Source organism: Vespula pensylvanica, chromosome 1 (assembly GCF_014466175.1).
Source record: "Vespula pensylvanica isolate Volc-1 chromosome 1, ASM1446617v1, whole genome shotgun sequence".
In the NCBI taxonomy this organism is placed as follows: Eukaryota; Metazoa; Arthropoda; class Insecta; order Hymenoptera; family Vespidae; genus Vespula; species Vespula pensylvanica.
The window spans coordinates 15,028,125-15,055,304 of NC_057685.1; the positions used below are offsets into that span (position 1 = coordinate 15,028,125).

Below are 27,180 nucleotides of genomic sequence, written 5' to 3' on the forward strand. Positions count from 1 at the left end.
CTCTCTCTCTCTCTCTCTCTCTCTCTCTCTCTCTCTCTCTCTCTCTTTCCCGCTTATCTAATACACTTTTTTTTATAACATTCTATTAATTCGACTTTGTTCGCCCCCGTTACTTGCGACTCGCCAAGTTGCGAACATCGCGGCTCACTCTTCTGTATAATGCAAAATCATGCCTCGTTCTCATTCCAGCCGTAGATCCATTCGTTCAGCCATCTGATCCGATTATCGAACGCGTCGATTCCGCTGTTACACGATTTAATTTGCATTTCCACTGGAATTAAGCTTTACGACAGGTATCCCGTTATGTTAAGGAATTAACGAAAAAAAAAAGAAAAAAAAAGAAAGAAAAAAGATTAAAAAAAAAAATAAAAAAAGAATTATCTGTGACACGCATATCTACACATTTTACAAACGTTGAATATATATATATATATATACATTTGTATTTTATTCGTATCCTATGATGAAACTTCTCCGCTTTAAAACTACGCTAATTTATATAATATTTCAGAGAGAAGAGACAAATTTTTTATTGCTCGTCAGTGTTCCAGATAGTTAGAAGGGCGACGAAAGAGAAAAAATTTCTTGTCACGAAACTAGGCGACGTTGTGGCAGTCGCCTTCGGCGTTCCTCGCACCCTTCCCTCCTTCTTTTCGTCATCACCTATTATTCCTCGCGGCTACGTCGAGTTCTTACATTTTTTACCTTTTGATCCTGTTCAAAAGCACAAAATCGTCGTTAGAAAGAGGCGCACGTCCATCATCAAAAGGGCTTTGATCAGAAGATTTGACAAATAATTTATCTCGGTTCTTTGATCGTCTCCAATGCAAACGGCTTCGTAAAAAGCAGGGAATTCATAAAAGAAGAAACGTGAAAAGGAAAATCAGGCGGAAACTAGGTTTCGATGATCGTTCGTTGTGATTCCGATTAATGAGATTCAAAGCGATTTCAACGCGAGAGAAAGACATCTTTCTTCGACATGATCGATGTCGGTGTATAATGAGAGAATAGGAGAGAAACGTGGCAAGCAAGAGGCAAAAGGAAAGCCAAGACCTGTGGTAATGTGGTAATCGAGAAGCATTTGAGAAGATTTCCACTAATCGTCTCACGTCATTTTGCGCCACACTTCTCTGTGAACTCGCAACAATTGTAAGCGACGTATAAATGACTCGTAGAAATCTAGTTAACAATGAACAATGCTCCAACTATGTTCCGCTAGGCGGTTTATTCGATTCATCCAAGTTTCGTTCCGTTTTGCGTTTAATTTTTCGAATATTATCAAGCACCTGCTTCGTTTATTTTTTTTCCGCGGGAGATAGAAAAAAAAGAAGAGAGAGAGAGAAAGAGAGAAAAAGGGGAAAAAAGTCGAGATAAATATTGAGAGGAAAAATAGGATGGTTTTTTTTTGAATCGTCGAAGAGAGAAAATTTTTAATTCCCCATAGCTGTGGCTTTATCAAAGCAACGTACCTCGAGACTTTTCGAATCGAGGTAACTTCGTGCAGAAACGTAGAAAGGGAAAGCCGTTGGAAACGGTTCGTGGACGAGAGAGCAAAGGGCGAACGAGGGTGGAGAGAACCCTCTCCTCTGATCTCCTTCACGACCCTTCGCTTCCTCGAGTTTTCAACGGCAACGGCCGCAGTAGCAGCAGCGGTAGTAGTAGCCTCGGGTACCAGCGACAGGTACTTCGTTCGTGTGGAGAACGGCACTTCGTGTACACTCTAAAGCCCTGGCGCCAAGCCCGTAACACGCTACAAAGGGAGAGAAAAATCCGCCTGTCAGCTTCTTTTTTCCAAGAACCCCAAAAACTCACCCTCTCTCGCGAACCAATTTACGCGGATACGCGAGTACTTCTTTGATAACGACGTACGCGGAATTAAAATACATTACGGAAACTTACGTATCTATTCACGCACTTTACGAAAAATAAGTGAGATCAAATCTGGAACTTTGTTATTATTCGAAAGGATTGCTTTTCATTGTTGTCTTACAAATTATCGCATATCGCGTTAGATTTAATTCGTCATACTTTATCGTTGCATTATTTATAACGATTCTGATATTACGGAAAAATTTTTTAATATTTACTTTCCAACCGCTTTTAAATAATACGCAAGATATATATATATATATATTAGAAACGTTAAATCTTCCTATTGAATCGAAGAACGATAGAAAAAGAATCCACGGAGTCGTAACAAGAGCGCTTTACCCGTTCGGAATGGAAAATCTTTAATTCCGCTGGAAAAGAACGTACGCGAGAGAAGAGCGGATAGAAAATCGGAACAGACTGGTTTACGAATGGGCCTCGAGCTGGAAAACGTCCAATAAGCCTCTTAACATCTACAACGGGCACGATGCGTGGGATAGTTCTCATGGTATTATTATTCCTCCTGCAGCACCCCCAGTTTTCGAGTCTACCATTTACGCAGGCATTCCATAGCGGTGCATCGATAAGCGTTTGCATATATTGCCTATATGCCATCTGCTATACACACACATACACACATATACACGTATAAACTCGCACATATTTACACATTGACAAAATTCCAATTCATTCCGCACGTGGCGTAAAACTACGGAATCCTCCCCTCCTTCCTCTTGACGGTTAAGAAAGAACATAAACAAACGATAAACTCTTTCCTACGGAAATGAGATTTTCCTGCGAAAGTAAAAGCGTATCCATTCTTATACTATACGGTATCTTTCACATTGATATCTACTGTTAAAAGGGTCACTGTGTTATTCTTTTCTTTTCACTAAAAGACCAACGGAAGAAAAATAATGAATTAAAGATAAAAAATCGAAAGCCAAGGGATATTATTTTTGATTATAATATTATACGTCCTTAATGTATCATTTGAGAAACGATGAATAAAACGTCGTTTCCGTTTACCCATCTGTCGATTACACGGCATGGTTACGGCATGAAAATGGGGAGGTCGAAAAGGTCCCGTGTGTTATTTTCTCTTGGAATCACTGTCCTTGAATAAGGAGGTCTCAATTAAGTAATTCCATACGCTCGTTACAAGGGCATGAGAAAGTCTCGCACGATGATAATACTTACGTAAAGCTATATCGCTTATAAAGTTATTAAATAAACAACCAAAAAAAAAAAAAAAAGAAAGAAGGAGAAAAATAAGACGATTACTGGAGATTATGGATATCGAATTTTCATGTTCAATTAAATTAAAAAATTGATTATGCCGAATGAAATTATTGTTCTTAACGATAATACGATAAAAAGAAATTGTTTGAGACAAAGAAAAATTATTGGATTCGCCAAGAAATCGATGAAAACTGATGAAATATGAGTTAAAGTATACGACCAAGTATATCTACATATACATATACATATATATATATATATATCGTACATGTACATACGTTCGAATAATCGATATCACGTCTGGATAATCGACGTTCGCGAGCAAAAGCTTAGCGTCTCGCGTTTCGAGCATGTCTACATGTATACATACATACGTACGTACCTACATACTTTCGATCGTGTGCGTTTGTCTCAGCCACGTTCGTTCACATAGCAGGGCTCGGTCACTGCCATATGGTGGATTCTATGGCTTCTGTGCAGAGAAAAAAAAACGAATCCTATGCCTTTCATTCGGGGGTGGAAGGGAGATGGGAGCGACGGAATCGTGTACTCAAATTATTTTACTCGTGTCAAAAACGTCTGGCTAAAGAAATGAGATATTACTGTATTATTCGAACGAAAAAGTAAAAATCGTCGATCGAGACCATCTTTAAATGAATCTCTAGAGTTTCTATAATCTCTTTTAAAAAAGAATATTTCGTTTGGACGAACAAACGAATCGAAACGAATAGTCGATAGGAAAATATTTGACTTTCGAACATCGTCGTGACTTCCTCGCTCGATTAGTCATCGTGTGTAAGCGTTTGTACGCGTGCATCATCCATACAATGCACAGAATGTCGCCCATACACCTCCTTGCAATTTTTTCCCCTTTTCTTTTTTTCTTTCCGTTGTCGTCGTACCGCTCAGGATTTCTTAATCATTTTGTGTTATTCAACTTCGTGTGAACGATTCGATCGAAGTTTTAACGCAATCGGAAAACGGAAATCTTTACTGTATCGCTCACAAAACGATCGTCGTGTTAAATAACGCAGCTAACTAAAGCTTTACTTTTATCATTCATTTTGGCAATGGTATAATTATTTGAAAGTAATTATCGCTTTCTCTCATGTAATTCAAAGAAACACGTTACAATCGTGACGGCACTCGCTTCATGACGAACTATGGTGCCCCGATTTCTATATACGTTTCTCCTTCGAATCAAATTTTCATTTCAAATTGAAACGAAGCCTATGTAATCATTAAAACAATTATACGGATCGCATTATAAGACGTTTCGTTCATTTCATTTTCCATTTTACTCTACTTATTCTTCGAATTTCTTTTTCTTTTTCTTTTTCTTTTTTCCTCCGAAAATTCTCGGCGCAATATGAAACTCCCCCTTAATACTAAACTTTTTACTCTTCTTCCTAGAATTTTCTTATTCGTCTCTGAAGAAGCTGTAACTTCATGTAATAAACTAAATTGCATTTCCTATATCTCTTATCCATTTCATATTTTCGCAGTCTTTATATACGTACTTTCTATATCGATACTTTATCGAAACAAACACTGATATTTACACATACACATACGTATAAAATATAGAAAAAGATACAAATAAAACAAGTACTCTTCCGTTAATCAAAGATCTCTCTGGATCTCTTCGAAAAAATTTATCTCTGAAATGATCTTCGTCGTAAAGAACACAAAGTCGACGATTTCTTTTCTACTTCGAAAAACGAAAAACAAAAAATGAGAAACGATAAAAAAAGAAACAGAAAATAAATAAAAGCGAGTAGTCAGAACATAGGCACTCGTATGGTCAGTGAACCCCTCTAACAAATCGATAGTGGTGGCTTTAATAAGAGCACGCGAAGTCGGGAGGAGAACACGCGAGAGAATCACCTGCCTCACGATCGAATTCCACGCTTCGCCACCTGGCACCGTTGGAAATTTAATCGTCTTTTACGTATATACTATGTTTGCACGTACGTGCGGCTAGAAATCCTAGCAACGAAGGACAATCAATTAATCTGACGTTTCAATTAAATAATAACGAGCTGGAGCGAAAAAAAAAAAACAAGAACAAAAAAAAGTCAAGAAAAAAAAGGATTAAAAGTTGGCGATCGATATTGTTTGAGCAACTAAAACAATCGACTTTTACGATATAAAGATTCATACCCGTCGACGAGATTACAATACTTTGTCCTCGAAGGGCGTTCTCTTTGATTGAATCGAATCGAATCGAATCGAATCGAATCGAATCGAATCGTATCGCATCGCATCCCATGGATACCGACATTTCGTAATTACACGGAGTAGCTTTCTCGTTGCTATTCTTCTCAAGCATTGTCTCCTTTGGAGAATTTCATTCGCGATATGACATTTGTGCATCGGAAGAACTGCATCGATAATATTCGTACTGGCGTTCAAGAGAAACAATATTTCGACTGTCGAGAGAATCGGAGGAAACAGAAAGGTGTTGGGAGGGTGAAGGACGTTATTATGTTCGGAGTGTGATAATGCACATGCTCGAACGGTGAATGATACATACAAGAAATACACGCGAGTATATAATTCCGTCGACGAAATTTTCTAATGATAAATGTGTGTATATGTGCGTGCCTATATATATCTATACGTATAAGCGTACACGAAATAGAAGGTATCAGCATGGCACCGTCCTCGTCGAAGTGTGTGCTCCTACATATTTAGACGATCGCTTCCGGTTCCTTCTGTCAGGAGGAAGAAGAAGAAGAGGACATGCTTTGATAAAACGCACACATTATGCCTTTCCCCTCGACCAAGTACGATAAAAGAGAGTGGAATGTCTCCTCTACGTGCACGCACGTAACACTCATAACTTTTTACAATGACACCTAGCTGACATTCGTTTGTGATGGAATGTAATCATTCAACTCTCTGTGCGGAACGTTCCACTTTGGTTACAGAAAGAAAAAGAAAGGAGAAACAAAAAAAACACATTAAAAAAATAAAAAAAAAAAAAAATAGAAAAAAAAAAGAAACAAAATCAAAGATAATTGGAGACAATAAAGTCGGTGCATCGCTGCACCGTACTTCAAAGGGCTCCATTGAAATTCGGTACCCTCGAGCGAAGGGCTCGATTTATTCATTCCCCAACGTTTCCCGCGCGCGGTTTGCGTGGGATGTTTCTGGCTCGTCGTTTACTCGATATTATTTTCAATCTCGTTCGACGGAAATTGACGGTTCTTCGCTGTAAAATTCTTTCGCCTGTGTACGATCTTTTCGAGCGAACACTGGACAGGATGCTCAAGCGTCTTCCCAATCTGATCCTTTTCCCCTAGCAGGATATGGCTAGGAATTAGGAAATTGGCGTGAAATTGCACGAAAATTGTGTCTCCGGATCACGAATATGATTATACGAAACCGCATGAGAAAATCTTCAAATGTATGTGTATATATATATATATATATATATATATATATATATATATATATATATATTTGATGAAAAACATACGAACCGCAAAATTCTAACCGCTTAAATCTCCTGTAATTTCGCGTGCAAAGAAAAGCCGTTACACTCGAGAACGAATATCGATGCATGATATCGTTGATGATAAAATTATATAATGTAAAGTAGAACGAGAGATAGGCTTTAATATCGGTCAGTAAGAGGATATTCGTTAAGTTCATCGAAGTAGGCTTTAGGAAGCCTCTACGGCATAATCTATCAAGGGACTTTAGAAAATAACGGAAACCTTGCTTATCTTCTTAATCAAATAAATAGGGGTCAAGTTTCCTCGCTTACTCTATCGGTTCATTTATTTCTTCGTTGGAAACAATTTACACTTGAAAGTAACCTCTATAATTGCTCTCCTACACTTTTTTTCTCTTTATTAGATTAAAAAATTTTTACAACGATACAACGTACATCCATTCGTTGTATCGTTGGATTCGTTTTCTTTTTTTTTTTTCTGTTCTCTTTATGTCATTGAAAATAAAAAAGAATATTTATATCTCTGGATCAGTCAGAACTAGAGAGCTTCGATAAAATAAAAGAAATTATAAAATGTAAACGATAACTCGAATATTCTATAAATTCGAACAGTTAACGATGCGTAGTGATATCGTCACGAAGGTGAAAGTACTTTTCCTGAAAATGTGAAAGAGAAGAGCGTGTCCGGATCGTCCAGTTATAAACTCGTGACTTCCATTCTCGTGTATCTCGAATCGTGTTTCATTGCTCGAACCGATTGAACGGCTCAACGTTCGAGAAATGGCATATAACGGGGCAAAAGTGCATTCGTAGAACTAAGACCGCGCACGGACGAGTTGCACGCAGCCAAGTTGTACGCTTTCCGTTAGACATTATTATCCACAACACCTGTCTTAACGTTCCCCGTACCTTCTTTATCCTCCTTACTATCTCTATGCATCCATTCTCCTTCTCAACGAGCACCTTATTCGTACCCTAACCAACTGTGTTACACCTGCACCTTAAGTGTGCTCTCCCTCGAAAATGACCGTTGCCCTTTTCACGTGGGGGAAGAAAAAAAAAAGAAAAAAAAAATCTTAGAGTTCTCCTCCTGGACGTAATCAAAGGATACGAGAGCGACTAATTTGAAAAACATTCATTACTCTGTATACTAGACTTTCTTATTTAAACGCTAATCTCCAGCTTTTTATTCATATTCTCGCGACGAAATTTTTCACTCGAAAACACTTGTTAACACGAATATGTATGAGATATCATCGATAGCTCGACCTTCCATATAAGAGTCTATAATAAATTACATACAAGATGCAAAGAGGAGTTAACATCGTCAAAATGACACAATTTTAAAAGGAAGAAAGATTTTCACGAAGAAATCTTTTTACGAAACTCTTTAACGGTTAATTATGCAAGAAAGCCCTAGAAACGTATGGATAAAGTGAATCTGTATATTCAGGTCATCCGATTGAACGTACGAAAACAAAGAGGTAACCATCGTAAAAAGTGCCATCGATTGCTATCGTTTTTTTCGTCTTCGAAAGACAACGACCGAAAGAATTGTGAGTGTAGACATTCGTAGATATGTACGTATAGATATATACATATATATATATAGAGTGTTTCGCGTAACAGTCGCTACGATTTTTCAAGTACTTCCGATAATGTGATTTAAAAAAAAAATGCTTTAAAGAAGAAATCATCAGTGTTCGATCGTTAACAAATTACAAAAATAAAAATTGTAAAAATACTATTTTATCGATAAAAAATCGAGGTCACGTTATTATTCTTTTTTTTAAATGACACTATTTAATTTTTTTTATAAGATATATTGCAAATGACATTCAAAGAAATTCAATGACGTAAAACAAATTTATGCAATAACTTGTTAAGAAAATCGTATTTAACGTAATAAAGAATTCTCATGAATGCGAACGATCCATACCGTTGGCTGGAATTCATTTATCCGAGGTTATTTCCATTAGATTTTGTTTATGGTGTGCTTATACAATCAATTATTTTATTTTGTATAGATATATGTATATGTAAACGTATGTATACGCAGAAAAAGTCGTAAATTGTTCTTCATAAAAACTCATTGAAATGCAACCACAAAAACCAATTTATTTCCGGTAGACCATCTTAATCGTGACATACGGCATTGATATATCTAAGTGTGCGTTTATTTCGAGCTCGTATATCCTTTTGTATATACGTTTCTAACTGTCTCTACATTTCATAAATGCACGTATAGAAATGTGCATAGAATTGGAAAAAAAAAAAAAAAAAAAGCGAAAGAAAACTCTCGCGCGTCGATGAACTAATCGATTCAATTGAAATGACTTTTGCTTCTTTTCACGTCAAACTTTTCGCTTTCTCTCTAATGTGATTCACTTAAATAAGACATAAGCAGATACAGTTGTATATGAAATTATAAAAGTAAAGAAAAACGACGTCTTATATAAAACGCATTCTTCCGCTCGTTAAAGTAATTAAAAGCATTAAGTACCTACTTAAAATTATCATTCTCTCTAAATCCTCTCAGCTTTCAACAAATACTTTTTATCGATCCTCGGCTAGACTCTTAATGGATTTTAACCATCAAACTTTTGTATCTCCTTTTACACTCTATTTTTCTCGCGATTTAATATTCTCAGGTAGAAGTTTTTTTATTAGCAGAAACATGAATCTTCTACGAAATATATAGAAACATACGGTTGAAAGTTTACGGAATAATAAACGATATTAATAATTCTGGTTATTGAAAAAGAGCGAATTACTTGCGCGAGTTTGTTTTCTTTCAAAACTGTTTCTTAGAGATCAAAGATCATTCAATGGTACAAAGAAAAATCTGAAAAGTATTTTTAGTTCTGTGATTAGGATCGATATTAGATTCGCTCTCTCTCTCTCTCTCTCTCTCTCTCTCTCTCTCTCTCTCTCTCTCTCTCTCTCTCTCTCTCTCTCTCTCTCTCTCTCTCTCTCTCTCTCTCTCATGCTTCCACGAATATTCAGACTTTCTTTCCTAATCCTCGGATGAGGATTTCTACACGCAAAGGGCCTCGCAATCTCGAGCATTTCTTCTTCGAGAGAGGAAGTTCTCGTTGCCGGTCCTACGGACGTTGCACCGTCCCTATCGATCGTTCGAGCATGAAGTCTCCGGAGAGATCGAGTCTCGGTTCTTCGTCTCGCACATGTCGTCTTCTTCTTCCTTTCGCGATTTTGTTGGGTGAAAAAAAGGAAACAAAAAAGAAAAAAAAAAAAGACCTAAGTATTTCCGATCCTTTTGCTTGATCTAATTAAAGAAGCATTTACAAGATCACTCCTTCCAATATTACTATCCAAAACTATAAATAGATCTTCGTAATACATCGTAATTTATCTGGAATATCTGATGATTAAATCTCGTAATTCGTAAAAATATACTGATCGAAACAATTACACAATCATTGACTGATAGAATTATCGAGAAACCAAAAAAAAAATAAAAAAATAAAAAAAAAATAAAAATAGATATTCAGCGAACGTTACAATTCCATTTTTCTATTTTCAAATGTTCGAAATAGAATTTTGTGCTTTATTGTATATTGATTGATACGTTCGTAATTACTTACATATATAGCTTTAACACAGTTAACTCGTTTCGTAGTCGGTGACGTTAGTAGACTGCATTATAGTTAGTACGACGAACGAACTCTCGGCAAATTTCAAGGGGATGTTGACCCCCCGTAGACGATCCCTTCCCCTCTTTCCTTCCTTCCTTCCTTATGAGAGATCGTACGCACGCACGTTGGCAGGGAGGAAACCCCGAATAGGAGGAATGGAGTGGCAACGACAATCGATCTAATCGTCGTTGTTTGCACGAGGCGAGTCAACGGTGTCTCTATTCCGTGAGCGAGTGGGCGCTCCATATGCAGACTGCAAAGCATAGACCATACATGGACGCGTACTCGAGAGACTGCAGTAGCAACAGCAACAGCAGTAGATTCGAAAAGCCGACATGGCGACGAAACGCCCTTACGATTCTTTCTCTTTCTCTCTCTCTCTCTCTCTCTCTCTCTCTCTCTCTCTCTCTCTCTCTCTCTCTCTCTCTCTCTCTCTCTCTCTCTCTCTCTCTCTGTCTCTCTTGTCGTTTTGTTGTTTTCGTCTCCAGACCGACGAATCGCGAACGAGAGAAACGCCAGACGGCATTGTCACTCTTTTACTCTTCTCTTCCTCTACATCGTGTCGCCCTTTCTCTTTCTTTTATTTTTTTCTTTCTATCTCCTTTCCTCTTTCATAGTAGGTACATTACGTAAATGAGGATAGCCCTTGGCTATTGTATTCGATCCGCGCGACTCACAGCTCAACCCGCTTCTGATCGACGCCCCGAGAAAGCGTTTCTTTTTCTCTGTTTTCTCTCTCTCTCTTTCTCTTTCTTTCTTTTTCTCTCTCTTTATCTTGAGCACATGCGGAGGACGACGTTCTTCGCGCTTGACTCGTCGTAAACTGTAGGTTTTGTCTTCGAATTTCGAAAGTTCCATTCGAAAAGAAAACAAACGGCAGCTTGTATGTATAAAGTATTTATGTACATTTGCACGACTTTATGCTTTGTAAACTCGGTAATTAAACATGGTCCCCGTGCTTTTAATTATATCATCGCAACGCGAATTCTAAGGAACTTGCACGGAATCATCGACATTCATTTTCTCCCTTTCTTTTTCTCTCCTTTTTATATGCGATTTCCTTTCTTTTCTGCGGCAGAGAAAAAACCTACCAACGACCAGATGCGATTCAGGCAACGATCTTGGTTGGACTTTGCGTACAAGTTGATTCTCCGCGAACGATGCGAGAATGAAAGAGAGAGAGAGAAAGAGAGGGAAGAAACTTTAGTAAACTCGATGCGGTCGTCGAGCGTTACGACGACCAAGAAGCCGACGTAAACGTAAACGTCGACGTCGAGACGTCAACGTCAATGTTACTTCTCACACGGTCATAACATTTCATTGGAAAGATGCGTTCTACTTTTCTGAAACAAGGCACACCGCCATAGTTCGTTCTACTTCGAAGACTCTTTTGGGTCGGCCACGAGGAAAGACGTGTGCGATGTGGAACGAGAACGAACGTATTATGCAGTAGGTATTTTGAGTAAGCGGTCATAACGAACGTCGGCTCTACGTCTCGTTAGAAAGTCAACGGATTAATTCAAGTTCCGTTGTAGTATATAAAGTTCTACGATGTAAAAAAAAAAAAAAAAAGATGTTCACACATTAAGGAAAAATAACGTATATAATAATAACTTGATTTATGAGTAATAATGATAACGTGCTAATGATTGTAACGTTCGAAAGAAAATTGTTTTTAACGTTATTCTTACGAAATAAGAAGACGAAGAAAGAAAGAACGCAAAATCACGAGGACGTTTACGAAACTCATTCTCTCATTACAAAGTTAATAACACCGCGATTATAATGCGTAATATGTCCCTTGCTTAAAAAAAAAAAATCTAATCGTGAATCTCGCGAAAATACCGACGATTTCCAATTTCCATCCATAGTTTCCTATATCATGGTAGCGCCGCGTGAAGCGTGAAACGGCAATGAATCAACGACTAATCATTCCTGTCCACCATCGACCGACCGATTTAACCGGATTCGGTAATACGTTACATCACGCGTCGCGTTGTTCGATGCATCCCGCTCGCATTACATACAGATGCATGTATGTATAGAAACATGTTAAATAGACTCGGACGAATATATATGTATCTACATATATATGTATACATGCATACATACATACATATACATATGTATATACATATATATATATATATATATATATATATATATATATATATATATAGATTTTACATTGCGACAGCTGGACACCTGCCTCATAGTCGAGAAGGCGTTTCAACCTACTCTAGCTTAGTCTCATCCCACCGTAGTCTTTTTCTTTCTCCCACTCTCTTACTTATTCCTTTCTTACTCCCTACGCTACCTTGTTCAACTTCACCTTATGTCACGCTATACTACATGCTATACTACGCGCGAGTGCACGAAAGTAAAGGACAACTTTCTCCCGACTCGGTAGATTCGTTTTACTCCTACCTCGTCCTACGATCGATCGACTCAAGAAAGAAAACCATTCGCATCCGCTTATAACTTTAGAAAGACTTTTCGATTCTCTCCGAAAGAAAAGCTTTGCTCGACACGTTCTTACGATAAATCTGTCTCTCAAAACTTATACTTTCTTTTCACTCTTATTATCGAATTAGATTCGCGACGACTGGATCTTTCGTCGCAATCTAAAATTTATCGATTAATTAATTGATCGAATATTATTTTCAACGAGGTTCTTTCGAACGACATATATATGTATCGTGTCAATATAACGTAAGATATATTAATTTGTAATATTGATAACATGAAAAGCGATTGATATACTTGGGCGGAGCTATCCAGTTTTCGTTAAACGAACTAACGAGTTCGTGAATATTTTCTGCATAAATAATGATGCATATACGTATATTCAAGGATACACTCGTCTATGTAATTACTTTATAATCACACACACACACACACTTCGAAAGAAATGTTGATAAACATCTTTACATTCTAGATTTTTTTTTTACATAGATACTTATATTTAGATACATGACCGAATATAACGCAAAACAGCACAAAAATAACATGAAAATACCCTTCCTTTAACCTGTAAACAAACGGATGAAAGATCTAATAAATAAATCAATCGTTTCAAGCTATGAATGAACGTAACGACGACGTGAACTCAATACGACGACTCAATCCATATTAAAATCGTATGATCTACATACGTATGAACCGATGATAATAAAACTTTTGAACGAAAAATAAATCACTAGAAATATTAAACAAAATTTTATACTGCCTCGCACTCTATTCTTAATACATGTAAATCGCGCAAATGAATTATTTTCCTCGATAATAAATGCATTTACCTTATTTTACATTTTTATAATAGCAACGTAAGTTTGTCATTATGGATTAAAATAATTTTTATATAATTCAAAATCAAACGTATTAAAATATATCTACATATTTGACGATGATCGGAAACGACTTTAAGTTAGAACATTTTCATAATCACCGGTGCATACAACGTATGCCGTACGTGTTATGAATCAAATTCATAATTCGTCCGGTCGATCGATCATCAACGAACGATGTATCCCTCCTCTTCCTTCATCTCCTCCTTCCTGGTCGAGCAGTGAGTTCGCGGAAACTGGTTTAACACGATGCTGCGATCTCGCGAGAGGAGATGCTAGGAATCCGAAACTCGTGGCTTCCTCGAGAGAGTCAACGTACCTGGCCCCCTTCGCTCCGGGCCGTAGCCTTTTAACGACGACCGACGGCGACGTTCCACCTCGATCTCCTCCTCCTCCTCCTCCTTTTCCTCTTTCTCCTTTTTCTCCTTCTTCATCTCCTTCTTCACCTCCTTCTTTACCTCCAACCCCTCCTCTTCTTTCTTCGTCGTCTTCTTACGTCGCGATCGGGTGCTTTTTTTTCAAGCCTCGCACACGAAACAGGTATTTTCAGCATACCCAAAGAGAAAGAGAGAGAGAGAGAGAGAGGGGAGAGAGAGAGAGTCAAACGTATTTGTAAATGGCGGCGAGAATGGAAGCGAGACTATAAAAGTAACGAGATTGTACTATCAACGAGAGTAAAGAACACCAAGAGCGAAAGGAACACGTTTCTCTTCTTTCAAACCTATCTTTCTCGGTCTGTTGAAAAATATCACTTTGAGATTGTTATAGGGTGGGAACAAATGTTTCTAAATGATTTTAAAAATCGATCACTCTTCTTCGACATTTTTTAGATCGATTTTTCTTTGCCTTTTATTTTTCTTTTTCTTTTTTTATTCTATCAGATCGTAAACAATTTTTGAAGTCAAATAGTTTTACGATATGAAGGGAAACAAATTTGTCAAGATTTCTGAGCTTGTAATTTTACAATTTGGGAAAAAGATTCGTCTGGGAAATATTCGGAAATGGTGTAATTGATTTCTATAATCACTTAGGAATTTTTTGATGCATCCTTTACAGTACTCTTGTTTTAATATTTGAGAAATTAATATCGAATATCTCTTTGATAGACGTGTTACTATTACACTGTATTTTTTTTTTTTTCCCCCGAAAATATTGTCTAAACGTCGACTATTTCGATAGCTGGTATAACGGAAAATTCTTTTTTAAACGGACTCGTATAATTGAACGAAAACTCTGTGATATTGTTTTTGACGTTGAGAATACGATAATATAAAATTCATGTAAAATTTCAAAAATGTCTGCTATCGATCTCCTTAAGGATAACTGTTTAACTTCCCAATGAGAAGGTACAGTGCGATTACGATACTTGTTTGGTATATCTGCAAATCCATATTGGGATACGATCGCCAAAGTCGATCTCGTTCTTTCACCGTTACGCTTCGCATACGGGGATGAAATATCGATTAACAACTAACTACGAAAGAATGCAACGCGAGTTGTAAGTACATAACTGACTCTCTTTGAAAGATTTCTGTTAGTTTTCTGAAAATGGACAAGATTTTTCTACGCTCGCGTAATACGTTTTTTCATTATTACTCGTAACTCTATATGATACTGATATTCCAGGAATAACTAAATGCTCGTTTACAAATTCAAAAATTACATACAAACACGCCTTATGAGATGGAAAAATGATACTACTTCGTATTACAGGTATCGTACGCGATACGTATTTAATTAAAAAGATGTAGTAAGGATGATATTCGTGAAAATTATGCTAGTAATATGTAAGAATTATTTAAACGATGATATATAATGTTAATGATCACAAGATAAATTCGAATCGTACGAAGATTTTTAGGTTAACCTATGTTACGATCGAGTGAGATTTGATGTACTTTTGATATGAATATATATCGGTACATAACCTGTATTTCTATATAACCTGTACATACATATATAACATAACGAAATATAACGAAATTCTAATGTAAGCAAATTTGATGTTTTTACGCCAAAAATTTCTTAACTATTTGAAGTAAATCATTAACATATATCATATATGCATAACGTACGTCGGTATACACGGTGATGTATATTATATTCATAAAGTCCTCTTCTTGAATATACCTTTCAAAAACGATTTATTACTTATGTACTATGTTTCAACGAGATAACTTTTATAAAATGAATTGTCGCAAAGTTCGAATAGTATTTTCGTTGATATCGTTCTTCCATTCGAACGATTTTTCATCTCTAAATTATCATCATTCGTTTTCATTTATATTGTATCAATTTCGTGTTGTATACACTATATATATATATATATATATATATATATATATATATATATATTTATCACGAATAAATTACCGATCATTAACACCATTATTTATTAGCATAAAGATCCACGCTATGATTAGGTAAGAACTAGCGAAATCGAACGTTTATCTTATCGACAAGCTAAATAAAGATGATCGTTTATAAAAAAGTAGCCGTATGAGAGGCCATACGCACGAGAACCGTTACCACCAACCAGACGGCCGGCGATTTCCAAACGTTTGGTACGTTATTTCATTGCACATCTTACACTCGATCTTTTCTCACGAAACCGAAATCATTTTAACATTGACCTCAGAAAAAACTTTATAATCAACAACAACGATCTTTCGACTTTCCCAAAGCAAATTTATTACTTCGAAACTTTTATAACCTTCAACCATGAATCTCCGACCTTGAGTTCTCCAGATTTCGTCGATGACTCATCGAAAATATTTCGATGCTATTTTCAATGTATATTTTCTAAATATATGTTCGAATGTAAAAACTTATAAGAAACAATTTGATCTCTTCGGGACGAAGGACGACGTAGTTTCGTACATTTGCGCAGGCGTAATCCTTAAATTTTCAAAGCGCATAGAATAAGAATCATAATCGATTTACTCACCATTTAAACGAACATCCTTCTTCTATCGGGTGATAATATCCACGTGCTGAAACACTGAACACAGTTATATACACTAGAAACCGCGTGCACCAACGAGGAGAGAAAGAGAGAGAGAAAGAGAGAGAAAAAGAGAGAGAGAAAGATAGAAACACACGCGCACTTCACAACGAATTCGAGCGAGCACCGCGGGAAGAAGCGATTTTTCGATCAAATTCGTAAAACGATATTGTCGTAATGCAACAAACACTATCGAAAAACCGTAGTGTAGGTGGATAAAACGGACGATATAAAAAAAATACTCGTACGGAAGTGAAAAAACGCGGCTCGACGAAGGAAACACTTTCGTCTACGATCGCTTCGTATGGCCGGCTGTGGCTCGACTCGTTCTGCCTTCGGTACGACGCCTCGATCCTGGCCGTGCGTCCCCACTCCCCTCTACTACCTGGTCCCACTCTCTATCCCCCACCCTTCTCCCTCACCAAGTACTACTAACTTCTACTTCCAGTTTACGCTTCCGATTCGTTCGGTCATTTTCGTATCTCTTCGGATCGAGCTCGGTATCGCGCCGAGACGGACCGCACGTCTATCTTCTGATTCGTCGGTTTCTAAGAAGAGTCATACGGGAATATTTCTTTCTTTTGTTTTTCTTTTTTTTTTTTTTTTTTTGTACGGGAAAGCAAATACTTCAGGACGTCTTAAACTTCTTAAGGTAATTATGAAAAGTAAAATAAACAATATTTAGAACGAGAAAGTAAATCGTCTCGAAAGTATCATTAAATTGATCGGATCCTCTTTCTCTCTGGTCATTTTTAAAAAATGTCTCTCATTGTCACGTGATCACGATTTTTATTGCATACAATTCTCGTAACGCGTATTCGTCGAAAGGTGACACCAATCAAACTGTTGATAAGTAAAATTTGGGTATCGAAATAAGATAGAAACATAGAGAAAATGCAAATGTTTATTCGATTTTCTATCAAGTATTTTTTTTATTTTTGCTATCACCATTTTCAACGTTCGCTTCTTTTCTTAATTCATATATCTAAAAAAAAATTAAATACAGTTAATTATTTGTATTAATGGAAAATATAGCTGAACTATTTACGATCATACGTACTTGTATATAAGCTTCAGTTAAGGTTATCATTTGTGGCAGTATTTGGGTTACATGTAAATCTTGTAACTCATACCATTGACCAGTAGCTCTATGTAAAATATGAACTCTATATGTTCCTTGTCCTGGTTCACCATCATGCACTATATTGGCCACAAGATCATATGTTGTATAAGGATGTCTAGCTTTAACCTCTGGTGTTAAAATATCACCAAAGTCCACATTTCTACCAAAAAATATTTATGGTTTAAGATATTATTATAAAGATATCTATATAAATTTAAAAGAAAAATCGAGCGATCAACTTACTTAACTGGGAAGTTTACTATAGTTGGATTTTTTTCAACAAAGAATGTATTCTTAGTAAATCTCTGTAAATAATACATATAAATTCATCAAATTCTATTCAACATCTCCTATATTCTTTTAAATAATTGTCGTTATTCAATATATACTCACTTTTATATAAAGAATAAGATAAGGTGGAAGTTCTGTAATTTCAAATCTTTTCATAAAATTTTCTTTATACGTTTTGTATTCCTTCTCTGCCACAGCATTGAATTTATTTAATAGAGTATACAAATTTACCTGAATAAAAAATAAAATGGATAAGTTAAGTATACTTAATAAATAAATTTAAATATAAATACAAATAATATTAGATTAATACATACTTGTGGAATAATATTTTCAGTAAATTGATCTTTAAAAAGAGGTGGTGGTGGTAAATCACAAGTTAAATAAAGAAATGGACTTTGTGTAACAGTTTCTCCATATTCAACTGTATGTAATAATTCGCTTCTTTGGCTTTCTTCTAATTCAAGAGGAGGAATTTTTCGAGTATATATCCTCATGTGTCCCAAAAACGTTTTATAAACGATACTGGAATCACGCTTTTTTGTACCATTTAATGCCAAATGCAAAGCATTCAAAAACCAAGATAGGAAGTCTACCGGATCTCCTAAATATTTTATACGTATTAGAAGAATAATACTTATATATAATATTTCAAAAAAATTTTTACTCATTGTTTAGTCCTTTACTATCACACCTTGCTCGGTAAATTGAAATCTCTTTTTACTCCATAATACCACAGCCTGTAACATTTCATGAGGGCTCACATGTGCTTTAAAATTGCGTGGATTCCATAATTTCCTCATCAATTCGCCAAATCTTTGAACCAACAAATAAGAGGAGTCTCCTGGTGGCCTTTTCACATACGCGTAATTAGTCTCTCTTAAAAAGAAATCTCTCAATGGAGTAACATGAGATAATGCCTACAAAAAAATGATAGTAAACGATACTCTAATCATACATCATAAATATAAAATAATCTTTTGAAATTATTCACCTGTAAAATAACATTGCAATAATCATTTGCTTTTATATTATTCATGCCTACTATACCCGGAGAATACATTGAACCGTCAATAGCTCTAGACAACTTATCGCTTTTATCTAATAAAGCAATCTGTGATTTATCAAATGTTGGATTTAATACATATTTGATATCATCTAAAGATGAATCTGAAAAAGTAATGGCACATTCTTGTTAGAAATTATTCAAGCAATATATCAAAGCAAATATACCATTGCAGATTGGTACTAACCTACTATTTCATAATTATCTGGTAAGCAATAAAATTTTAATGTATGTAAATTTAAAAATACATGATGACTTTCTGCTACACTATGAGTATAAGCATGTGTATTGGTTCCTCTGCCTTGGAAATATTTTCCACAAACCAAGCAGGCATATACATTGATTCGGGACAATGAAACAGAACATAATTTTTCGAAATCAAAGTCTAAAAATTGACGATTAATTGTATCTAAGTATGGACATAGCCGTGGCGCTTCCATTCGAGTCACTTTAGCATTTTCTGAAATAAATATAATATAGTTTCTAGGAAATAACATGATTTCATAACCTCACCAAATATAAACAAATAACTTTGCCGTTGGTATTCCCGACATCACGTATTTAATAATCCTTAGTAAAATTAAGGAATACAATGTTTACTAAACTCACTTTCTTTTTCATTATCGAATTGCGTATCGTTATTATCTAATTTACGTTTCTTTTGATTGCTTTGTTGGTTTGACGCCATTTTTACTGTGCATCGAACAATGCGACAAACTATTAACCTTAAATACGAGTAAAACTAAAGTACGTTTCATTCTCAAAGATCTATTCACAATTATTCAAGAACATATTTGTTCGAAAACACGTATTTGAAAAAATAATTGTAAATATAATATCATGAGATACGATTTGTTTATTTAATTTATATATTTTTATAACATTTTCAATTATTTCCGGCGAACGTGGCGCCTAATATACATCAAGATTAATTATATTCATCACAATTGTATTTACATTATTTTCATTTTTTAATACAATCCACGATACAGTTTTCCATCAAATTTAATTAATACATTACATAAATCTAGTTATGTATATTATAAATTTGTAACATATTTAAATTACGTGCAATATAAATGAACGACAAAGAAAATAAATATTCTTTTATTCGAGCTATTCTTCCAGCACAATATCAACAAATTCCAACACAATATAATATATTAAAATAAAGTTTGATTTTGAAGTTCGGACGCGATTATGAAAACAAGGAAAGATAGAAAATAGAACGAACAGATGTTAGAAGTTTAAAATAAAGTATATGTTTCGAGTGTATGCATTTGAAGACCGACGAAAATGGCGCCATCTAAGAGGAAAAGATGAATTCTTTTTGACCAAAGAGTGGACAGGGGAGCTAATCCCCCGCTCTCTCGTGCATTTCGTAGCCGATTACGAGAGATCGTCCGAATGCTGTGGAGACAAGTATCATTTGACAAACGTATTCTGAAGCATAAAATGCTTCGTCAAAAGAAGAGTTTTTAAAGAATTTTCCGTAAAAAGGATTTCGAGAGAAAACGAAATCGTTCGATCGTGATGCGCGTCGCGGTCTCGCCGAGTCGTCGGAAGAAGTTGCCTCGTATCGAGAGCTTTTCGAAGGAGATACCTTGATCCAAAGCTTATATTTCGATCTGCTGCTCTTCTTCAAGAAACGAATTGATTTTCGTAAAAAATATTCTTCATTGATAATGGCTATCGTCGAAGAGTTCGATTACCTTTGCCGTTTATGCGCGACCAAGACAGGCATTCTCATGGGATTACCGATCTTTGAGGCTGGCGATCAGATGCGTAACATCGATAAGAAAATCGCAGCGTGCCTTCCCGTCCAAGTAAGAAGGTCTTCCGACATGATCTGCAATTAATTTTCTTTTTTCTATCTTAATTATAGAGAAACCGAACGTCGCAATATACAATTATACATAATAGATACCCTATGCGATTACGTTCAATATCTTACGTTTGTTATTTTTTCAACATATTTTCCTATTCTCTTTTTAAATTCAACTAATAATGATATATTGATATATTTTTTATTAATTAATAAACGAAATAATCTTGAAAAAGAAATGACTTTTGTTGGTAGGTGTTTTGCAGAATGTTCATTTTGATTTGTGCTTATTCATTTTAATGTTATGCTTCGTTTTATTTTATTTTATTTTTTTATTTTTTTTTTTTTTTGGTATTTCTTGCAGGTGTCAATGACGGATCAGCTTCCTAAAGTAGTATGCGAAGAATGTGCATACAAATTAGATCAATTGTTTGATTTTCGTGAAAAATGTTTACATACTGAGGGTATGTTTATGGAAATGCTAAAGGAAATCAGCAAGGATGAAACAGTACATATATCAGAGCATGGTTTAGAAGAGGTAGATGAAATGAGTATGAATAGGATCCAAAGGAATATAGATAGAATACAAAATGATATTGAAGATGTCCAAAATCGTACTAGTGTAGTCTCTCATGAATCAGGAGAAACAACTATACATACTATGCAAGTTATGGATGAAATGGATTTAGCTGGTGATGAACAAGTTGTTAGTCAAGAAGACATTGGTCAGCAAGATCATGATATGGAAGTTACAGACATTGACTGTTTAGATGGCGAAACAGTTAGAATGGTTGATGAACATATAAGAGAAGTAATTCACTTTTTACTATCATTACAATGGAAAATAAAAAAAAAATAAATAGTGCTTTATGCGTATTTACTATTGTACAATATTTATCGTCATATTTGTACAATATTTATGATCCTTTCCAGGTTTCAAATCATCAAATAGCAATGCATTTGGAAGGAGATATGACTGTAGTAGGAAATTTGACCGTAAGTGGGCATTTGAGTCAATTGGGAATAAATTATGTGACTTCTATAAATTCAGAAACTGAAACTAGAGAACAGATAGTACATTATTGTGAAAATGTAAAATATGAATCAGTGCCTATAAAGCAAGAATATCAAAGGTTACAAGAGAGATTAAATTCTGAAGATCCTACTCATGTATTAGAAAACAATGTAAGGTATATATAATCTAAAAAAAGTAAATCAATACAAGATTATTCTAAATTTCTTATTCTTTGAAGGTACCCACTGATGGGTTTCATTCCTCTCAGCCAGAAACAGAAAGTGAAATAGAGGAAGCAACTGTCAGTGAAAATGAAGTTCGTAGAAATATAGATGTAAGCCATTCAAATGTATTGCCCTCCACCAGCCAATCTAATACAGAAAATACAGAAGTTATTGTTGAATATACTAAAGGAACTAAACATAGTTTATTAGAATCTATATTAAATAATCCAACTGTCGATGAGACTGGTACTCATTGGTACGTGTGCCCTTTTTGCAATGAAGCTGCAATGGAAACAAATAACTTAGCAGCACATTTTGAACAACACTTTTGTTCATGCTCTTGTGGTTTATATTTCACAAGTGTAGAAGTATTAAATATTCACAAACAACAATGTAATTCATATAAAATAAAGATAGATAGTAAGGAAATCAAGGTAATAGAGTCGGAATTAGTTCCATCGCAAAGCAATGACAATGTGGATATTCCAAAAAAACAATCTACTGTCAGGCAAAAATGGACACCAAAAATTTGTACTCAGTGTGGTAAGCAGTACAGAACCAATTATAAATTACAAGAACATATGCGCAAACACACAGGAGAGAAACCTTTTCAATGTCTGACTTGTGAAAAAGCATTTCGTAGCAAGATAGGTCTTGCACAACATACGGCAACCCATACCGGTCAGTTTGATTACAATTGTTCTACTTGTGGTAAAGGATTCCAGTGTAAAAGCTATCTGATTGTCCATCAGAGAGTTCATTCGGACTTAAAACCTTATCCATGCAGTACTTGTGGACAAAACTTTAAAACTAAGCAATCCTTATTGGATCATCAGAATAGGCATCTGGGTGTAAAGCCTTATATGTGTGAAATTTGTGGTAGAGGTTTCATAACTAAGGGTCTTTGTAAGAGTCATCAGAAAATACATTCGGGTATGGATAATCGACAATACCCATGCGTAGTGTGCAATAAAATGTTTGTCAGCAAGAGTTATCTTAATACACATTTACGCATACATACTGGTGAAAAACCCTATTTGTGTGAAGTATGTGGTAAAGGATTTTTAACGCGCGTTGATCTTAAAATTCATTCCACCATGCATACTGGTGAGAAGAGCTTTAAGTGTGAAATGTGTGGGAAAGTCTTCGCTAGAAGAGCAGCTTTACGATGTCATAGAAGATCGCATACAGGGGAAAGACCGTATAGATGTGATGTTTGCGGTAAAACATTTACTCAATTTAGTCCAATGGCTATTCATAAACGTTTACACACTGGTGAAAGACCATATGAATGCGATGTGTGTGACAAAGCATTCGTATCGCGATCAACAATGATGTGCCACAGAAAGAAACATCATATTCCTGTAACGCCTACACAAAAAGATGTTTTAGTTTCTAATGAGGATGTAGAAGTGAAACATATTATATCAACAGAAATAGTGCTTAGAGAATCGCATGAAGGAATCCATATTACTGCTGATTGAAAAAAACTGAAAAAAGTCTAAAATATAAATTGAAATTAACAAAAATAGGAAAAGGTAGGGAATAACAGATTTCATTTGTATTTATCATGTAAAGATATTTGACCTGCATTTATTGTTTGCTCTATTGTTGTAGGCACCATACTATGTCTTGGGACATGTAACATATTGTAAAAGTTTGTGCAAGAAAAATATTTTTTCAAGGATATTATTTTATAAAAATTTATATGCTTGCTTAAATTCAAGGAATGCAGGTTCAATAATATCTTTCATTCATATATATTGCAGAATTGATATTAAAATAAAATCTTAAATATTTAATGTCTATGAAATCAACTACCTTCGATTTGGTCCCATTAAAAGAGAAAACATGAGTAAGTTTCTTAAACAGACGATCGCAGTAAAATATTTCAACGTGTCTATAAATCCTGTCCTTTTCCACATACAAAACACATACTTTCTGAAAGTGCTTTATAATAAAGAGGATTATTACAGTTTTGATATATTTTACACCTTTCAATAAGATAGAATAACATAAATAAATCAAACAAAACTTACATGGATTGTATTTTCTTCTTCATAAAATTAAAAAAAAATTATTTGCCAACTTGAAAAATTCTGCTAAGTCATATATGACATAAGTATAATAATTTATTATATGTAATTTGCCATTTTACATTTTATATGTTTGAAATGTATTTAAACGAATGAAACATATAAAAAATGTATTTATTTTAAAGTCAATCATGATGTATTGTACAAAGTGAATTATGTTTATTATTTTAATGTCTGCAAAATAAATCTTCAATTTTGTATCTTATATGTATAAGATTTATTTTCATGCTTTTTATTGTTATTGTAAAGTTATATTATTTTATTTTACAAAACAAAATAATATTCTTGTATTCACAAAAATAAAGCATAAAATAATATGTAGCTGAAATACATAGATCTTTTCTTTGATCATATAGAGAAAAAAAAAATAATCTCTCAAAAGGTAATTGTGTTTTGTGTGTAACACGGATTTTTTACATAAAAATAAAATTAATTTTAAGAATATCAAAAATAGATATTTTTTTATTTTATAGATAATTTATTTGTGCTTTTTTGTTTTACTTATCTCATAATTTCTCATTCCTATTGCAATGGCTTTCAGCACTATACAAAGTAGCAATTGTGATATATACTTAATAAAATAACTGATTATATTTGTAAAATTATTATGATTGTATTGTTATCATTAAGGAAGTCCTTTGGCTGCAAATATATGAACTTCACACTTTTCTCTGAGTTTTCTTTAAAAATATTAAACCCACATATATTTGTAAAAGCTACATTTCTATGATACTGATTTCAAAATATTTGACATATTTGTATATAATATAACAAATGATACAACATTTTTGCGCCATACAATTTTGTCACGAAAAAAAATCGTGTTTAATGCATTTTCTTATAATTCTAAAAAAGTATTTATTTAATGTGTAAATTATAATGTTAAACATATTAAAAATTATTTTAATTTCAGACAATAGATATCACAAAATTATTAATTTCACTGAAAAGAAAAATTTATATTCTTATACAAAAAATACGGAAAAAAAAAAATTATAACTATGTATACATCTATTTTATTGTATGTCGATTTATACTTATTTTTATATAATAAAGAAGAAAGAAAATTTAGTAAAGGCAATTCTCTATTAAAAAAAAATTGTTTTATTTTATGGTAATATTAATAATAATTACATAGTGGCACGAATAGCTACATGGATTTTAGATTTCACACGCAGCTACGATCTAAATCAATATAACAAATGTTGCAGAACACATATATTTATAATTAAATCCAAACATAAATTTTAACTGTCTTATCATTATCATAATATTTGTCTAATCATCATATATAAATGTGTATATATGATAAAAGATTTTGTAATTGCTGCCTGTGTTATCCACATCATCTACAATTGACAATGAATATTTATTCTATGATTTAACATTAACTATCTATGCAAGGCATCAATAACAATGCATGTAATTATCACCTCATTTTATCTCTATTATATATATGTATATATATATATATATATATATATATATATGGGACCCCTGTAGTACTGCTCATGATAGTAGACTAATTTTCATTGACTTTAATGATTTATTGCTGTAAATTATGAAGCATACACAATACTTTTCATGTCTATTGATGCAGCTTCGTAATTACAAAATACATATAAAATTGTAAATAGCGCTGATATAAAAAAAAAACTTATAGAAAATTGTAATATAATATAAAGTACAAAATACGTCTATTTTTGATAAATTTCCGAAAATTCCACTTGAACGTAGAATATCAACTATTTGATTAGATAGGTATTGTGCCTTTTAATTTTTTTTTATTTGTATATATTATTACGATTTAAAAAGCGTGCATACAGGGGTCCTCCCTATAATCAATTACATTACTAAATCTTATCAATAACGTTATATATTTATTTTACAAAGCACCAAGTCTAACGTGTATGTAATATTTATATATAGGGTGTCATTTAGCAAATGCAATACACTGAACTGTAAAGTAGATCATTTTCAAAGATTTTTTTATTTAATTATTTTAAATTACTAAAATATAATTTGTGCTTTAATATTTTATATTCATAACAAAGAAGTCGTTATAAATGTATTTTTTTTTGTTTTTTTTTTTTTTGTTTTTTTTTGTTTTTTTTTTTAAGTAGAAGAAATATAATATTATGCAGAAAGATAAATTTTAACACAGCCACAAGACTAATCACAGAGTAATACAGAAATATATCAATTAACACCCTATATATTCGTCTATTCATTACGTAATTGTTAACTTATATAAGATATATTAGAAATAATTTAAATAATTTACGACATAAATCATCAATACGAAATATTTAGTAGAATTAAACATGTTAATATTTTATCTTCAATGCACCCTAAATATTCACTTGTAACTATATACTCCTAATAAGTTAGACATACGTTTATTGCGTGTATAATAATGCATTTAAATCCTTCAAGTGTGAATATATTGATCCCAAAACTGACTCTTAAATGCTAAGCTTATATATAAACTTAGCATAGTGTCACAGCATTTTTTAAATTCAAAGTAGTAATTCTTATAATGTATAAACTGATTTCAACAATCCACATAAGCAATAACGTTGTATATAAAATTTGATTTAGATAATAATTTAATTGTAATTTAAAAATAAGAAAATAAAAACCATTGGATATATGTACGTAGTCCGACGAAATTCGCTATAATGCAAACATACATTATTTTAATAATTAACAGAAAGAATTTAATGCTAAACATTTTTATTACAAAATTAAGAATTATTGATGATGCCTGTATACTTTGCATTTCCTGTTAATTTATTATTAGTTATTATCGTTTATTTTCGATTTTCATGCTGTGTAATAAACACTTGTTTGTGTTAGCAGAAATATGAAAACAAAAATTGTGAAGATGATATGTCAAATTATAATAATATTGACAAGTAAAAATATCTATAAGAATTATATTTCTCAACTTAGGAAG

General features: G+C 33.8%; 3 protein-coding genes across 6 annotated transcripts in view; 1 reads left to right on the forward strand and 2 right to left on the reverse strand.

The window, feature by feature from the left end:
• LOC122631810 (rap guanine nucleotide exchange factor 2-like) overlaps positions 1 to 16,918 on the reverse strand; it is a 117,610-nt gene extending 100,692 nt beyond the window's left edge. The window contains exon 1 of one of the 2 annotated variants that reach the window (XM_043817971.1): positions 16,525 to 16,918. The gene's annotated coding sequence lies outside the window, so the exon portion shown is untranslated. The remainder of the gene's footprint in view (positions 1 to 16,524) is intronic. The other variant, XM_043817944.1, reaches the window with a different exon arrangement.
• A 549-nt stretch (positions 16,919 to 17,467) lies between these two features.
• LOC122631882 (U4/U6.U5 tri-snRNP-associated protein 2) lies at positions 17,468 to 19,964 on the reverse strand. Of its 2 annotated transcripts, none has more exons than XM_043818077.1 (9): positions 19,671 to 19,964; positions 19,249 to 19,521; positions 18,990 to 19,165; positions 18,690 to 18,915; positions 18,313 to 18,599; positions 18,098 to 18,226; positions 17,948 to 18,009; positions 17,642 to 17,864; positions 17,468 to 17,566 (listed from the first exon to the last, which is right to left on the reverse strand). In XM_043818077.1, the coding sequence occupies exons 1-9, from the start codon at positions 19,747 to 19,749 to the stop codon at positions 17,501 to 17,503; spliced, it is 1,521 nt and encodes a 506-aa protein (XP_043674012.1). In that variant the 5' UTR covers positions 19,750 to 19,964; the 3' UTR covers positions 17,468 to 17,500. The 2 variants fall into 2 exon arrangements, with proteins under 2 accessions (XP_043674012.1, XP_043674022.1); XM_043818087.1 differs by having other exon boundaries at positions 19,575 to 19,963.
• A 361-nt stretch (positions 19,965 to 20,325) lies between these two features.
• LOC122631873 (zinc finger protein 2-like) lies at positions 20,326 to 24,889 on the forward strand. Of its 2 annotated transcripts, XR_006327775.1 has the most exons (5): positions 20,326 to 20,887; positions 21,251 to 21,697; positions 21,820 to 22,071; positions 22,140 to 23,663; positions 23,743 to 24,889. XR_006327775.1 is itself a non-coding variant. In XM_043818060.1 (4 exons), the coding sequence occupies exons 1-4, from the start codon at positions 20,747 to 20,749 to the stop codon at positions 23,607 to 23,609; spliced, it is 2,310 nt and encodes a 769-aa protein (XP_043673995.1). In that variant the 5' UTR covers positions 20,326 to 20,746; the 3' UTR covers positions 23,610 to 24,889. The 2 variants fall into 2 exon arrangements, 1 of the variants encoding a protein (XP_043673995.1); XM_043818060.1 differs by having other exon boundaries at positions 22,140 to 24,889.
• The last annotated feature ends 2,291 nt before the right edge of the window (positions 24,890 to 27,180 follow it).